This window comes from Eublepharis macularius, chromosome 12, assembly GCF_028583425.1.
Source record: "Eublepharis macularius isolate TG4126 chromosome 12, MPM_Emac_v1.0, whole genome shotgun sequence".
Taxonomy (NCBI): domain Eukaryota; kingdom Metazoa; phylum Chordata; class Lepidosauria; order Squamata; family Eublepharidae; genus Eublepharis; species Eublepharis macularius.
In genome coordinates, this window is record NC_072801.1 from 54,341,191 (window position 1) to 54,359,678 (window position 18,488).

At 40.8% G+C, this 18,488-nt stretch overlaps 1 protein-coding gene across 1 annotated transcript in view; it reads right to left on the minus strand.

Annotated features, from left to right (window-relative positions):
• The window catches only part of LOC129338555 (uncharacterized), a 177,061-nt gene that overhangs the window by 83,452 nt on the left and 75,121 nt on the right, over positions 1-18,488 (minus strand). Inside the window, exons 19-21 of the mRNA XM_054992877.1 lie at positions 14,496-14,801; positions 13,491-13,799; positions 8,036-8,341 (exon numbers count right to left, since the gene is read on the minus strand). Of these exons, the coding sequence (XP_054848852.1) occupies positions 8,036-8,341; positions 13,491-13,799; positions 14,496-14,801 (921 nt within the window). The remainder of the gene's footprint in view (positions 1-8,035; positions 8,342-13,490; positions 13,800-14,495; positions 14,802-18,488) is intronic.

Genomic DNA, 18,488 nt, shown 5'->3' on the forward strand with positions numbered 1-18,488 from the left:
AATCTACCACTCTGTTAAAGTCTCCAGCTATAATTACCTGGTCATAAGTCCACTGCTCCATTTGTTCTCGTAAATCCTTGAAAAATATATCTTTGGAGCCATTTGGCGCATATAGTCCAAGTACCATAGTTTTCTTTGCATTACATAAACATTCCACAGCCAGGTATCTTCCATTTTTATCAGACACAATTAATTTAGGTTGTAGTTCTTCTTTTATATATATAACAATTCCCCTCTTTTTTTGCTTTGTTGCCGAAACAAATTGTTTTCCTAGCTTTTTGTTAATCAAATATTTAACATCTTGATCCCTAATATGAGTTTCTTGTAAACAAATCAAATTACTTCTTTGTTTAGCTAACCAATGTAACACAGCTTTACGTTTAGAGGGTGAATTAAGTCCATTAACATTCCATGAAATTAATTTGTACTCCATAGTTATAATCTGGATGAGCTAGGAAAGTCTTTTCCATTTTCCATCAGAAAGACATCCATTGCATATTTCGATTTAATCACTTGTCTCCCTGATTGAAATTCAAAGGTCACTCCTTCCAGTAGCTCCCATCTATATCTAATTTCCGCTGCCCTTAGCTTTTGTGTTAAGTCTCTGTACTTTTTCCGATCCTGGAGTACTTTACGTGGTAGTTCTTTCATAATTCGAATCCGTGTCCCGGCTACCTCCAGTGGAGTTTCAAAGTGTCTTCTAATAATTTCCTCCTTCATTCTCCTTGTGGTCAATTGGACAATAATATCTCTTGGTAAGTTCTTTTGTTCTGCATATTTTGAATTGACTCTATACACGATATCCAAATGAGTCATCATTTCCTCCTCTGTTTGCCCCCAAAATTTTGCCAATATTTCAGCTACTTGTTTAAGGGCAGATCCATCCATTTTTTTCCGGAACTGCCCTCATACAAATCTGTCTGTCCATTGCTTTGCATTCCATCATCACTATTCTTTCGCCCATACTCATAGTCTCATTTTGTATAGCCTCTGTTTTTTTCTCCCCATCCTGCACCAGCTGCTGCGTTTCTTGCACCTTTTGTTGGGTATTCTGTAAATCTGTTTTTATTGCCTCCATCTCCTTTTTAACTTCCATAATTTCCGATTTGATTGCTTCTTTCATTTCCGTCATTAAATTTTGCTGTAATTTTTGTATCATCTCCCGAATCTCTTTATTTCCATCTGTTATTTTCTTATACAAATTTTCAATGGCAGCCTGCCAGTCCTTTTCTTTTTTGGAGGCCATCGGACTTGCCTTAGGTCCCCACGAATCAGCTCTCTTTCTTAGCTCCGTCTTCTTTTTAATTCAAATCTCTGTTTTTATATATCAAAATTTTTTGACGTTTGCCCTCAGTTAAAATGGCAATTGAGGCTTCCCTTACCCTTAAAATGTCAGGTGATGTTTTTCTATGGTTCAAAATGTCGGGCGATCTTTCTCTATGGTAATACAGTCACACTGATGATCTTCCCTTACTTTCAATGGTAAATCCTCTACTTCCATTTGTCAGACAGTGGCTTACTAAAAGTTGCAATCCAGACTATCTCTTGCAATAAGACATGAGTCCATTGGTTTCAAAAGAATTTACTGAATATAAACAACCATTATAGTCCACTATCCAAGATGCAATATCTTGGCTGGTACACGAGTATTGTTACGAATGACAGGCAAAGGTTAAGGTACAGAATAGCATATCCCTGCAGGCCCCATCCCCCCCCCCACAGTTCTCAAAACAAACGGCTTGAGGCTGAGAAAGTGAAAGTTTCCCAAGGCTGGAAAGGTTGTAGTCATAACATTCCTCTTCTCTAAGATAACTGCTACTGAACTGCTTGCCGTCTGCAAAAGAAGCACTTAAAATACTGACAGGATTAAAATGGCATTATGACATTAACATGACATTCTGCCCCCTCTAAAATGTTCTCCCCTCAGGTTTGAGAGGGTAGAGAGTGTGAAAAGATTTTAACAACCTAGGAGCATGAACATGAATAGACTCCACCCACTCATCAAACCCAGAGTCAAAGTCCTTCCATCTGATAAGGTAAAATAGCTTATTACATTTGACTTTAGAGTCCAAAATTTGCTGTACTTCGTAATGGACCTGATCATCAATCAAAGTCGGTATGGGAGGAGCACGGGTGTGCCATTGATTTGCTGCGGGGACCTTTTTTAATAAGCTGATGTGAAAAGTAGGATGCACGTGATGCAGATTCTTTGGTAAATCAAGTGCTACAGTCACTTTGTTGATTATTTTATGAAGTGGAAAAGGTCTCAAAAACTTTAATGCCAATTTACGGCTGGTTTGTGCAACTTTCAATTTTTTTGTGGATAAATAAACAAGATCTCCAGGATGGCAATTCCCATTCAGCCACACGATGGTGATCAGCGTACTTCTTATAGTCCTGTTTAGCTTTGTTAAGATGCTTTTGAATAAGAGTCCATTGTTGAGCTGCCTCCCCCCACCATTCTGAAACGTCTTTAGAAGCTGTCGTGGGGGGATGAGCTTCAAAAGGGAATGGTTTAAAGTGATAGCCATAAACTACTTTGAAAGGTGTTTCTCTGGTAGAAGCATGCACACTGTTGTTGTAGGAAAATTCTGCTAAAGGCAATAAATCAATCCAATTGTTTTGTTGGAAATTGATGTAGCAACGGAGAAATTGTTCTAATATTTGATTATTTTTTTCTGATTGCCCGTCGGTTTGAAGATGGTGGGCGGAGCTTAAGCCTTGTTCAATGCCCATAAGTTGCAGAAGCTCCCGCCAGAAGTTGGCAATGAACTGTCCACCGTGGTCGGATATCACCTTCGATGGAAAAGAATGGAGTTTTACAATATATTTCAGAAAAATATCCGCCAACTTTTTTGCCGAAGGCATAATGGTGCAGGGAATGAAGTAGGCTTGTTTCGAAAATAGATCCACTACAACCAAAATGCAGGTGTGGTTTTTGGAGGGGGGAAGATCTGTGATGAAATCCATAGAAATGATTTCCCATGGTCTACATAGTCAGAACATGACACTGTTTCCTTTCCCTTAGTTTCAATGGTGGGCACTTCACTTCCTCTTCCAGCTTTGTTTTTCTTCTGGGTCATCCTGCTCTTCCTGACCTCCCTCGCTGCTCTTTCTCTCTATCTCCTCTCCGTCTATTGTTCTCCACTTCCTGTCTCGCAGCTCGCCTTCCAGTTCCCACGATCTGCCCACCGCGTCGCTATCTCCCCAACCACAGGTATGCAAAACAATATTCTTCTTAGCTCTTTTTAACTTTTTCTCGTTCTCAAAACTCCAATTAAATTGCTCAATCTTTTAATATAGTTTTTTCAGCTTGGTAACTCAGTCTTTAAATCTTTTAAAATTTAAGTCTTTATTCAGTAAAACGATCCGTTGGGGGAGATAGTAATCTTAACTTAATACAGACTTCTTGGGATGTACTCACTGCTTCCAAATCTGTTCAAATCCGTTCCCGAGGCTCGAGGAACAAAGAGCCTATGCCAATTTAATGACTCCCGAAGCTGCTGCAGAGATTTTGGCTGCCCTTCTCCGAGGAGGATCTCAAGGCTTGGGGGAGAAGCCCTTAATTCAGAGCCTCCCACCCACCGAGACCCTTCACTTTCAGGGCTAAAAGTGTTCTTGCCGGGTTTCTGACTAAAACCCAGGGGCTGTGGGCGATCTAAAAACCCCACCAGCCCAAAAAACAGCACCTTGGATGATCCGGAGCTCCGAATCATGTCGGTCTCTCCATTACCCCGAACCGGAAGTCCAAAGGTGAACTAAATTTAGATTGATTCTCTATAAATCTGTTTTTTATAATTTTATTTTGAGAAATTGGGTGAGGGAAATAAATTCATTATAACAGCATTCATTGACTGAGGGCGGGACACAGTGTTCTAACTGCTATTTTGATTTAAAAGAGGTGCAATCTGTTGTAATAATCTGTGGAAGGGGGGAGAAATGTTTTATTCAGCTAATTAATTTTCTTTTCTAATTATAGATTAGTAAATCTTTTTAATGTTATTGTAAAAACCAATTGATATCTATTTAACTGTGAAAAAAATTACACCTATTTTTCAGCAAGGTATAACATTTACACCAGAATTGACTTCATTCTAATCTCAGACTCATTGACAAATCAAGTCTTAACTTCGGCACTTGCAAATATTACATGGTCTGACCATGCCTGGGTCAGTTGCATTCTAGAATTAGGTCCTAAAACATCAATTGAAAAAAGATGGATTTTAGATTGAGCCCTTCTGTTTACTGAAAAGAATACTAAAGAAATAGAACAAGCCATCAAACAATATCTTAATGACAACATAACGGCACTGCATATAGTATGTGACCTGAAAGTGGTATTAAGAGGTCAACTAATATCAATGCCCACACACTTGAATAAAAGTAAGAGAGCCGCTAGACAGGCATTAATGGATCAAATCAAGACACTTGAAACACTGCACAAAGAAAGAGGAAAGAAAAAAATATACTGTCAACTTCTTACTGATTGAAAACTATTAGATTATCTGGAAACTAATCACATACAAAAAATTCTTATATACCTGAAACAAAAGCATTGGTTCAACACTCCAAAATCAGTTTGGATTCTCTCATGGAAGATAAAAAAACAAATAGATGTCCAGAACAGTTAAAGTAATCCAAGATACTAAAGGCCACTGTTACTCAAAGTCTAAAGATGTAACTCAAATTTTCAGTTGCTTCTACAAGCAAATGTATTCAACAATGAGCCCAAAGCCTCAATCTATCACTGACTATCTACTGCAACGTACGAAAATTTAAAAAACCTAGAAGAATCTCACTGTTTACTATTAGAAGAACCTATGGATATACAGGAAATTACAGATGCCATAAAAAACTTGAAAAATAATAAGGCAGCAGGCTGTGACGGCTATCCATTGGAGTTTTACAAGAAGTATGCCTCTGTTCTCGTTCATCCACTAATAGAAACTTGTAATAATATTCTTAAAACAGGAAATCTTCCCCATCACGGTCAATGACATCAATAACTGTCAAACCTTCTAAATCCAGCTTCATACAGGCCGCTCTCCCTGTTAAACATAGATTGCAAAATATTTACCTCCATTATAGCAAAATATAGCAATGCCTTCATAACAGAATATATTCACCAAGATCAGTCCGGTTTTATCTATATTTTTTCTCTATATTTATATATATATAAAACCTTGAGTATACTTGAATCATGTAATCGCAGCGAATCTAAGCTCTTTTTCTGTCACTGTATATTGAAAAAGCATTTGACTCCTTGGAAATCCCGTATCTATGCACCTTACTACAACATATGGGCTTTGGAGATAATTTCCTTAGAACTATCAAGTCAATCTACTCTAAACCCAAAGCACAAATCAAAGTGAATGAGCTTACCTCAGAATCTATACTCTTGGAAAGAGGGACCGGACAAGGTTGTCCTCTCTTGCCAATGCTATTTGCACTTCCTTTAGAACCTCTTGCGGAAGCAATCTGAGATAATGGTCAGATACAAGAAATAAAAATTACATTCAACAATTACAAGTTAAGCATGTTTACTGATGACATGTTACTATACATCAAAAATCCAGTAAACTCTCTACCCAAATTCAAGAAAGGCTCTCAACATTCAGACTTATATCAAGACTGAAAGTTAATCAAACTAGATCTGGATTACTTCCTATTAATCTATCATCTGAAACAGCAAAATTAATTCATCAACAATTTAAATTTCAATGGACTAACAATAATCTACCTTACCTAGGGATCCCTTAAACCTTAAACAACTTGATTAGAGTCAACCATATTCCAAAATTCAAGGAAATAAAGCAAGATTTATTTAAATGGAACCAACAACAACTGACTTAGTATTAGCGTTATCATCTCATTAAGTCCTTTGTACTCCCAAAATTTATCTTCCTGTTTCAAACTTTGCCCATTGAATTATCTGTAATCTTACTGAAAAACTGGCAGACTACCCTCAATAATTTCCTATGGCAACATAAACGTTTACAGATTGCATTTTCCACTCTGAAGCTTAAAAAGACACATGAAGCCTTCAACTATCTAGATGTAGATATTTATGCCAAATCAAGAAAAATAGTGCTGATGCTGCAGATGGGTGATAGTCTGGATTGGATCAAAACACTATGGCCACTCCATCAACCTCTAGCTATAAAAGAGCTGATCTAGAGTAAAGTGAATTTATATCTCCTGACGATCAATCAAAATACCATCCTAGCATCCATACTTCAAGCATAGGAAATTGACAGAAGCAAATTAGTACCAGAAATATTCCAATTTTCCACATTCACAGCTCAAGTTTGGTTTCCACCCAGTCAGGATCCAGCCTCTATAAAACTCTGGAATCATCAGAATGTCATGTGTTTGATAGATATTGTTACTGATAAAGGGATTCTTGAAAAATCAAAACTAGAAAGGAAAATACAAAAAAAAAATCCCATGGTACTCTTACCTACAGCTCAAACACATGACCACACAGATTAAAACAGCTGACATACTGACCAAAGGCTTAATTTCAAAAATGTGCACTGTAACCCTCCTTACCTGTAACAATAAAGTTCCAACATGCCAAGTTAAATGGCAGCAGGAATGCGCATATCTGAATCAATGGAAGTCTGTATGGACCTCAAATCTTCTCAATTCACCTGTGGTTAACACCAAGCTACAAACTTACAAAATAATACAGCATTGGTACTGCACACCTAAGAAATTGTCCACAATATCTTCATCAAAATCTCCCTTATGTTGGAAAGGATGTGGAGAAATGGGCAACTTTGCTACTGCTGGTGGGAGTACAAACACATTGAAAAATTCTGGAAAGAAATCTTGGAACAAATAATCCACATAACTTGTTATATGTTCACAATAAGCCCTGAAATAATATTTCTGGACAAATGGCAGAACTCAACTGTAGCACATATTAGGCACAATCTCATAAAGATGTCTTGGTGGCAGCAAAAACTGCAGTCGCTTCAAAATAGAAACCACAGAAACCTCCTATACTAGAAAATTGGTACTTTAAGTTATGGGACCACAACATTATAGAGAAAATCACAGATAGCCTCCTTCAAACTGAAATATATCCCAGAACAATGGATTCTACAGAAAAATGTCTCCCCTTCATTGAACATATAGCCAAGAATGACATACAACCAAAACATTCAGCGTACCAAACTATGACGTTATAAAAATTTCAAATCTATGAACACTCATGACTATTCATCTTAGTCGGACCTCGCACAACAACAAATGACATGTACCAACAACTTATTCAATAGTTTGGTTCATCATGGTACATCTTATCCTTCTGAACAATCAACAACAAAATAAAGCTCTCAATCTCATGTAATAAAAGAATCCACAAAGATAACCTGAGTTATTGACTCAACAGACATATAACACAAGAATTTCAATATTGTACCTTACAGCAACTGGTTTTATTGTTATCTTTAATGTTATTGTTATCTTTAATGTTATCATTGTTTATAAGAAGTTAAAATCAATTTTAATAAATGTTTTAAAATTTAAAAAAATACATTGACCTTAAAAAAGATTATCAGGGCTTTCACGACAATAGCAAAATCTATTTTCTTTTTTTAAGGAAGAGAGGCAGTTGGCATAATAAGCACAGCTGGTTGCAGCCCTACACCAGAGAATCCTGGAGAGGATACCTGGATTCAGGAAAATTCTCAAGGTGCAGATGTGGTCGTTCCAGAGGAGTAATGGGAGAGCACTCCAGCATGGTAAATTCTATCATATTTTAATTTCAAAGACATCCTGCCTACTAACCCAAGAGTCTTTTTCATAGCTAAATGAAGTAAGAAGAGATGAAATGGTCCTGAATCAGTTTCAAATTGCACTTTGACCTGACCAAGAGGACAAAATTCCCTATATCAGGGATATTAGTTTCCAGTTTATTCACAGTAAAGTAGTCCATAAAACACAGCAACTCGTTGGATTTATGATCTTTGTAGCTGGAAATCTATTCTTTCTAGATAGACACACAGTAGCACGAAGTATGGATTACCTGCACACTCCACTCCAACATCTTCTCCATGGTGACAGTTACTGGAACTCCAAGGGCCCACTATGCATTCACTGAGGGAGGTTTCTGTTCCAACACAGTTGACATCATCTTTCCAGATGGGTCCTGATCCCTGTCCAAACCAGGCGTTTGAATGTTTTTTTAAAGCAGCACCACAGCCTATTTTTCCACAGACAGCTTCAGCTTTTTTCATGTCCCAATGGTCATCGCATAAGGTCCCCCACTGATGATTGTGGAATATCTCCACTCTCCCAGAGCAGTTAGTGGAGCCATCCACCAGTCTGAGGACTGAAGAAAGGAAAATGTTGAAGAATACTGCTCATCAAATAAAGAGGTTATTGGCAAGAACTTTGAATTTCTCATTTCCTCTGGCTAAGGAGCCTGTGAATGTTTGTAGCAGGTGTTTATTGTCTCATGTGTTGGTGAATATAAAATAGGGAGCCATGGCATATCATCACAAGAGTAGATGAGAGGCATACCTTAGTGTGATGATAAGCAGTTTCTTGGTTGCCAAATTAGCTATTTTTTAATCTTGCTCTATAAGAAAAAAGGTATGTATCTAGCTGAATGATATCAATTCAGAACTCCTGTCCCCAAAGAAATCATCGAAATGAAAAACTGGCTATTTTACACACAAGCACATATGCACACATGCACGTATACACACACACACGAGACTAGATCCTGAATGTGGAAATAATTCTGTTAACTCTACATGTGCAAATTATATAAATACTTGTTACTCATGTTTATCATGATTAGGTAGTTTTCTGGTGGGGTGTTGCCAGGTCAGACTTGAAATTAGGTTTTTTTTCATTCTCATGATTTTAATGGGGAAGAGGAGAGGTGACTAACAGGTGGCTGTGGGACAGATGTTTTTGCACTCTCTGATACCAAAGCACAGAGAATACAGTGCTCCCTCTGAACCATTGACTCACTGAGTTTCCAGCACACACAAACAAGGGAGTTGGTGTTAATGGACTTCAAAGTCAGCAATGGTGGCAGTGCATGAGCATTGTGTCACCAACTCCTATGGTGGAAAACTGCAAGCAAACCATCAGCAGCAGGCCAGTGCCCAGGCAAGAGAGCAGAGACTGCTGTAACTCAGAGTGGTTTGGGGGATGTTGATGAATTTCTTCATCATTTTAAAAATATTGACTTATAAAGATGGGAGCTAAAAGAAAGAGGAGTTGAACTGAGCTCATGGTCCCCCCCCCCCAATTCCCGCTCATTAACTACAGCTTTCTTCTCTTTTGCTCTACAATGCAATACAGTCTGTTTGTACCTACAGTTGGGGGGGGGGAGATAATTTGGTGAATCCTTCAGCATTTAGAATGATGCATTGTTGTTGGGAAAGTTGGCTGCTCTGAAAAATTTCTGTTTCAGTTTTGAAACTGGGAGTTCCAAACCAACTATGCACTGTTACTGCGTTTTCCTTGTTGGCATGTTGCTGGCTTGTATCTGATTTGTTTGGGTATTTTTGTTATCAAGAGTTTTAGCCATGTTGTTTTCAATGAAGGCTTCCTGGCTCTTTGGGGCAGCTGCTGTTGCAGTTAATGGCAACAAAATCACACAGAACACAACCCTCCCTCTAAACCATCAATCCATCATGTTTTTCCTTACACTACACTACACAAACACAGAACAATGGACGATGAAGAAGGTGAGGTTTGGTGGGTGTACACTATGGAGACAGTGACATTAAAAACAATCCTGCTTTATGTTCATTTTTTTCCTTTTTCTATAGTACCAATTCATTATTACCTTTGCTGCCGTGTTTCCCTGTGTTTACTTCCAGGGAAGTGTCTTTCAAATTGCAGCCTATGATTGAAGTCTTCCAGAACTTTTTATCCTTTGATTAATTGAACAGACCATCTCCCCCCAGCAGCACTTTTCCTCAGTCATTGTCCAGTGCCCTAATGGGCAGGAGAGACAGACCAGTGCCTGGACAGTGCTGCAAACCACATGAAGATGCACACCCAGAAGGTCTACTCAGATGTGGTGATGGTGGAGAGTGCCCTGAAGTCACAGCTGACTTATGACAACCCCTGTTGGGATTTTCATAGCAAGAGACTAACTGAGGTGGCTCATCATTGCCTGCCTCTGCAACTTTGGTCTTCATTGAAGGTCTCCTATCCAATTACAAACCAAGGCTGACCCTGCTTAGCTTCTGAGAGCTGATGAGATCAGGCTCATTTGGACTATCCAGCTCAAGGCCTACTCAAATGTAATTCCCATGTTAGTCAATAATGCTTACTTCCTGGGAAGTGTCTTTCAAATTGCAGTCTACAAGTGAGGTCTCCATTCCAATCATTTCCAAACTTGATAGGTGAGACGAGAGTTCACCCCCTTATGAAGAACTGATGGGCAGGGAGAAAATACCATTTCCTGGGCAGTGATAGGGTAGGGTGGGGGTGGAAAGATGTTGATCTCATTTCCCCCTCCCAACAACAGTTAATTAATAACATAAGGGCTCTCTCCTCTTGGGATCTGACTGGTGAATGCTGTTCAGGAAAACAAGCTGCTACCCTGTGAGGTGAGGCCAGTTCCTATATGCTGCTGCAAGGTACATAACACAACACCCAAACTTTTTGGTGGAAGGTACTTATTACAATTTAAGTTCTTGGATTGGATTCAACATTCCAAAAGTGTACTTGAAGGATGTGTTATTATAAACCTGCTTGCAGAGGCTTCCTTGTCAGCCCTAGATGTTTTCTTTCTTTTAATTTTTAGAATTTTCATTGCCACTACCAGCCTCTGCATGCAAGCATGATCCTTTGCAGCAATAGCCCTATCCCAGCACTGGTTCATTCCTTCTCTACTTTTCTTGTATCTTATGGAAACTCAAAGCTGCTTTCCTTGAACAGTGCGTTTTTTTTTATTTCTTTAGGAAATACATGCCTCTAGGGAGAATTATGCTATGTGGGTTGAACATTTTACTGCATGTAGTCCTCTTTTCTGCCTCCCCTTGGTGCCAAGTTACAAGTTTGCGAACAAGAACAACCATTACAAAAACTTCCTCTCACATCATTGGAGTTTTTTTGCAGCTAAAATGGGGGGGGGGGGCTGGGGCAGTTATCAAGATTTCTGCCACTGTGAACTCAGTCTCTCCCCCAGCCAATCTCCCCCCTTGTTCCAAGCCCCTACAACAAATAATTTAATTTAGACCAGGGTCTTCCTGGTATCCTCTAGTTAATTGTGATTTGATGGAGAAGGAAGGAGCCAACAAATGCAGAAAGAACAGAGCACTTGAATCAATATTGCAGGATTTGCTGCTCTTCAGTATTACTGTTTGAACTGTCAGACTCAAAGCACCTGAAAGCCCAAAGTAAAATATGTGAAGTCTTTCCGAGCATTCAAGTGACTAGCAGCTCCCATGATCACTTTAACAACAGTAGATTTGTTTCTCACAGTAAAATGGGTGGGGAGAGCAATAGAAGGAATAGTCTGGCATGTACATCCAATGCCAGTCAGGACAGTGAGGGAAAATGCAAGGCCACCCGAGAGCCATCTGTAAAAGAACCCTCCTCGAGGCTTGGGTCTGTCTGACTGGCTCAGACAGTCACCACTGGCACCAGGGTTTCTGGTGCCCGTGGCCACCCCCATGTGTGCATGCACAGTGTGCACGCCCCGGACTGCATGATGATGTCACCACGTGATGATGTTTTCATGCAGCAAAGCTGGGCCCATTGGCCCGCGTGTGGCTGGGCTGGTACATGGAGGCTGCCCATGCTCCGCACACTGCCCCAGCCACCAGTCGTGCCTGTCCCGTGGCTGCTGTGCCCGCTGGCGGTGCGGGGCTGGCCAGTTGCAGCAGCTGCAGGCCCAGCATGCCAGCTCCATGGCATGCGCTTCCGCCCCCAGCAGCCCCTCCAGCACCCCCTCTGGCACCCCGGTGTCCATGGCACCCACCTCACCACCTCAATGATGGCACCGGCCCTGCAGACAGTTGTGTAATCCTCCTTGTGGAAGGATCAGATTGGAAGGGAGAAATGCAGCTGGTTGCCCAGAAGATCAGTACAGAAAAACAAGGTGTGCCTTGCCTTTCATACCTATCTAAGGCTGTGGTAATTGGCAGGCACTGTTTCTACTAATTTCTCTGGAAGGAATAAATGCAGCCAGTTGCACGGGGAAAAAATTAGAACCCCTCCTCCTGCAATAACCGGTAAGCGCTTATGCACTGCTGTGACGAAGAAGTACTCAAAAGTTCTTGAAACTGAAAAATATCATCAAGCCTTTGGGGGAGGCATTTCTGTGACCACCAAGCAGCCCAGAGCAGCAGTTCCACTCCAGAGTGTCACAAGCAACGCTCAAAAATGGTTATTTTCATGATTTTTATAGCTCAGTATTTTTTTATACGCACCCCTAGTTACTGTATTTCCCTTTTTTCTAGAATTGTACTATGCAACAGAGCTTCCACATAGGGGAGTTTCCCTGTGCTTTCCCCACACTGTCATTATCCTTTGCTTCCTGTGGTCTTTTTGCCCTTTTTTTCCACAAAAGGTATGTTGTTATAGTGATGAGACATTATAGTGACATATCAACTACTGATTTTTTTTTTAAAAAAAGTAAAAATACCACCAGTGAGGAGGAATGGTGACTGCAAGTGGAAATGAAGCTGGATGTGGGTGGTACAGGTGCAGAAATCCATTACTGTGTGAAGCCTCTCTTTGCTTGATCAGGAAGATTCAATCTGATTCCTCCTTTTCTTTCTATGTCCTCTTTTTCCTCGTGGTCCTGCAAGAGGCAAGATGCTTCTGCAGAGCGTTTCTGTGAAATTTTGCAAGAGGCATACACATACTCCCACTCACATGCTACCGAATTAGCTGGCCACTTGTAATAGGGAATAATGTTATTTAGATTAGGTTTCTATTTTTTCTCTGCTACTACAAAAATGCATGTGAATATAAATCAGCTTTAAGGACAGTCATATAGAGAATGGTGTGGAGTTGTTTTCCGCTGCCCCAGAAGGTTGGACCAGAACTAATGGCTTAGAATTAAATCAAAAGAGTTTTGGGCTAAACATTAAGAAGAACATCCTGACAGTTAGAGTGGTTCCTGAGTGGAACAGGCTTCCTCAAGAGGTGGTGGGCTTTCCTTCTTTGTAGATTTTAAACTAGAGGATGGATGACAATCTGACACCAATCCTGATTCTGTGAACCTGTGCAGATCATGAGGGGGGGGATGGGTTTTGCCATCTTCTGGGCATGGAGCAGGTGTCACAGGGAGGGGAAGTTGTGAATTTCCTGTACTGTGCAGGGGGTTGGACTAGATGACCCTAGAGAACCCTTCCAACCCTATGATTCTATGATTCTATAACTGTGCAATTTTTCTACAATAACTAACAAATATCCACAACAAAAATACTATCATTTGTTTCAATGATTGCATTATTGAAGCACAAAATAGCACCCTCAGGTAGTTGCCCATCCATTACCTGAGCAAATCACACCAGCATCTTCTCTATGTTGGCAGTTATGTTTTCCCCATCCTTTTAGCTGGCAGTCTTTGAGAGCAGTTTCTGTCCCTTTACAGTTGACATCACCCAGCCAGATGCGATCACTTCCCCTTCCAAAGTAAGCTCCATATGGGGCTTCCAGGGCTACTCCACAATCAAGTTCCCAGCACACAACTTGGGCATCGTTCATATCCCAACCATCATCACACACGGTCCCCCACTGCCCATTATGGAACACCTCCACTCTTCCAGAACAACGATCTGAACCATTCACCAATCTGATCTGACCTAGAACATAGAAAAAAATGGTAATTTCTCCGTCCATCCTGCCCAGTTCCTCATCCCCTTCTGTTTTCATGCCAAGCTGTGGGGGCAGGGGATCTATTCAACTGAGGCTACTGAAATACCCAGGTGGCCATTATGAAAACAATGCAAATAGAAAGCATGCATCTGGTCTCATCCTGGTAAACTCCTGTGCTCTCTGCCTGAACATTGGAGGGGGGGAAATCCTTTTCATAGGCCCCTATCCACTGTATTGGCAAATAGGTCATCTTAGGAAAGCTACTCTTTCTCAGCCTCACACTGTCTTAATGGACTGATCCAAGAATTACTGAGATTATAAATTTAATGCACTCTAAAGATGTAAAAATACCAGTATCTTTTAAAAGTTAATATTGTTGTTTTAAAAGTCTGCAACAGTCATAGATGGCTAGAAGATGCTAGTTAGTTGACCACCAGTCAGTTATAACAGGTCATTGCTCCTGATCTTGTAAACCATGGTTTGTTTTGGGGTCTGATGACAGTTTATGGATTCATGTATTTTCAACAACTTCCTCCCTTCAGAAGATGTACATCCAGCCTTCATTAAGGAAATTTGTATTGGCAGACTGACTGTAATTAAATTAGAATTTGGTTCTGATTAGCTGCCCTGGTGACAAGGCCCTGGACTGAGTTTCTGAATCATATCAAGTTAAACCAAATTACTTGAGCATTCCACACTTGCATCTCTTGTGTGATCACAGTTGAGATCTCTCCAGGGACTTTTGGGGCATTCTCGGAGGGCTGTTTCATTTCCTCTGCAGTTAACTCTGTTCGGCCAGACGGTACCAGATCCTTGGCCATAGTTTGCTCCACCCAGTGCTGATAAGGCCTTTCCACACTCCAGTTCTCGGCAGACAACTTCAGAATCCAGGAGATCCCATCCTTCATCACAGACAGTCCCCCACTGCTCATTCTGATACACTTCAACTCTCCCAGAGCAGCGATTCGAGCCATTCATTAGACGGACCTCTAATGAGAAAGAAAAAGTTAAATTTAGCACTACATCTAGGTAGTAAACTTACCAAGAATTTTCTGAGGTGCCCTTGCTGGCAAAGGATTGAGAATCTCTTTAAGATACTTGGAAGAGAGGGAATTTGAACAAATCTATAATCACCAAATTCAGTTTCTGTATCAATAGGACTCTGAACAATCATTGATCAGGACCACAAAATGTCACTTCTCATTGTATACTGGTAAGAATACATGGACATTGGATTTGTTACAAATGGTGAGTCAATTTACAAATTGCTATTTTTTTCCCTTTAAACTACCCAGTAGGGGTTGGTACTTTATGTATTACTCTTTTGGTTAGGGATATATGTTCATGGTATATATGTTCATGGTATATGCCGAAGACTGTTGTGAACTTGAGGAATCAGGCTTAGTGTGCCTTCATTTTGTGCCTAGAATGCTTTGCATTTCTTGTCATCAAATCTAAAAGAACCATTGCCCCTTGACAAAAAAACCTCCAAAAGCAGTGGGGTATCACTACTACTAGTCCGTATCCTATTCCACTCCACGGAGAAGAAATAAGTGGCTGAGGCTGTTTCCACATGCATATTTTGCTCTTTTGTCTTCCTTATTATAGCCTTGTTTTTGGAAACATCCACATGACATTGGCTGTTTCCACATGCTCCTTTTTTCTGGGCTTTCTCTGTCTTGAAGCCAAGTCTTCCCAACCCACTTCAAGAACTCACCTTCCACATGCATCATCCTCATGTGTGTTTTGTAGGAGTTTGTCGCAAAAAGAAAAAAGGTCCTAAAACAAGGCATTCTTTATCTTCATCTTATCACAAATGATGTTGGCGCATTCCCACCCAACTTTCCTTTTTTTTTTTTTGAGCACATGCAGGATTGCATGTGCTCAAGATGTTTTCTCGTCTCTCAGCTTATATAGAAACGGGGCGTGCATAGTGCTCCATTCTCTCCCATTAATTTCCAGCTCAAAGTTTTAAATGCAAAAGTGTTTAATAAATACGCAAAGAGTAGAGTAGAATGATTGCCTGATTGGTGGGGTGGCGGTGAGGCCCTCCAAACGTGCAACAATGACAGGGGTGGGGTTCTCTGCAACCTCCATGGGGCCTTGGGAGGGCCGTGAACAAGCCAAGCGGTGGCTGAGGGGTTGGAGAAGGAGGGAACCCTTACTCTCTTTCCTGATCCCAACCTCTTGACTGATGCCATTTAAAATAAAATCAGAAATGGCATTCAGTTCTCAATGCTGTTCCTAGCAAGCACTGCAGTTTGATTCCCTTTGTTTACAGAGATATCATAAGAGGGCAAGGATTTTTTTAAAAAGTTTTTTAAAAGAGGGGGGATTATACAGTCACATGTCTAAGCCAGGCACATGTGTGGGAAGGGTTATGTCAATAAGAGGGATTGGAGATTTGTGGGAGAGCACCTCAACAATGCAAAAAAGCCTCCATATGCATTGATACGGTACGAATTGCACAGAAAAAGCAGCATCAAAAATGAAAATGTACTAAAACAAGTTTCACAAAAAAACACTTCAAAAAAGGGATCGTCACATGACCTGCTCACACATGAGAAATGATGACGTGTGTAAAGAGTGAAATAACCCACCAAAGTTCTATTGGCAGGCCATCTCATTAAGGATGTGTGGAAATGACCATTGTCTTCTTCTTATCCCATTTCTGTGTTTTCCATTATTACAATGATCAGTCACAGGAAAGCATCAGATAAAAGTAGAGAGGGGCACGAACTGGAAAAAAACCAAACCATGTGGTTCGTGGTTTGTCAAATTTCACAAACCATGAACCGCAAATTTTCACAAACCTGCCCCTGGTTCATGAATCAGTTCATTTGTTTTGTGAAAACGGCACATCCAGGTCAGAAAATCATCACTTCCGGGTCAGCAGAAGTTCACTTCCTTGTAAGCAGAAGGTCTGTAGGAAGTCCATCATCTGTTGCCTAGGAAACTGATTGATTGGCACCAGGCTGTCTGCAGTGACGAACCAAAAAATGAACCAAGTGAACCAGCCTAAAGTTCATGGTGGTTCGTCAGAAATAGGATCTGAGATTGACTTCCGGTTTGGGATCCATGGAGGTCTAACGCAGCTCTAATTGCGGAGCTGACCGGGCTGCCGTTTTAGCGGCCGGCGGGGCAAATCTAGCCTGCGGCCACCTGCTCCCAGGCGGGGAACAGGCAAAGAACGCTCAAGAACCTCAGGGCACGTTGATCTCAGGCGAGGGGGGGTTCTGCGCTAAGGACTCTCTCTCGTCCCTTGAGGTCCCACCCTACGACAGGTCGGCATAAATCTCTGCGGCAGATCCGGGGCCAGTGCGGCTGGCATAAGATCTTCATGCCCAAGCTTCAGCAGGGGAAAGTAATTTCGGAAGAGAATTTGAAATCGAAGCAGTGATTACAACCCAGAAAGACGTTTGAAAAGGTAAAGATCACTATCTCTCAAACCGGGACAGATTGTTTAAAGTAACGAGGCTTTAAAGTTAACTTTTAAACTGCAACAGATGGATTATATTGAGGAGAAGATCCGGCAAGAATTAGATCAGAAAAAGGACTAAGTTAAACGAAGTTATTGAAGAAATTAGACAATTGTTTACCATACCTGTGGTTATAAAGCGATAGCAGGCTGTGAGAAAACTTCTATCATCGCGAGAGCTGCAGTGGAGAGTCGGCAAACAGGAAGTGCGTAATAGTGATAGAGTTGCTTGTGAGAGATGGTCCTTATTGGAGGACAGGAAGAAGGAAATCGCCATTTTTGAAAAGGGAAGGGCATTGACTTCAACAGGAGCAGAAGTAGGACATCTTGGATTATAAAAAGACTATAGAAAAACCATAGAGAAAAGACGCCCGACATTTTGGACTTTGTAAACGTCTCTTGTTTATTTTAAGAACCGGGACATTTAAATTACTTTAAAGGGACATTAATCTAGACGCCACGGAGCTAAGGAAACGTGCAGACTCGTGGGAGCGAGGTAAATCAAGCCCCACGATGTCGAAGAAAGAGTGGCAAACAGCTATTGAGAACTTGGACAAAAAATTTCTGGAAATGTTAAAGGAACTGAAGGAAACAAAACAGGAGTTGGTGAGAGAAGTCAAAGATGTTAAAGAGACAGTAAAAAATGAATTGGCAGAGGTGAAGAAGGGAATGGAAACAATACAAACTGACCTACAGGCAGCGCAGCAGAAAGTTAATGTTGTGGAAAAAGCGATGGAGAATCTTACAGAGACGCAACGAACGGACATGAGAGTAATAAGGGGAAGAATGGCAGTTGCGGAGAGTAAATATATGGAGAAACAGCTGAGGTTTCGAGGTTTGCCGGAAGTAGAGGCAAAGACAGCACAAGAACAGGTAACTGAAGTGTTAGCTGAATACCTGGGAAAGGAGGAGGAGGAAGTTGTGGCTATCCTGGATGTGGTGTACCGAATAAATTCCAGATTCGCGACCCAGAGGAAATTACCAAGGGATGTGATTGTGCAATTTACGACAAGGAATATAAGAGAAACGATAGTGAGTAAATAGTTTCAAGATCCATTGGTAGTCGATGGCAAGACGATTATCATTATGAAGGAGTTACCCAGATCGGTGTTGCTTGATCGGAAAAAATATAAAGTGCTCGTCCAGAATTTGAAGGACATGAAAATAAGATACAGATGGGAACTACCAGAAGGGATAT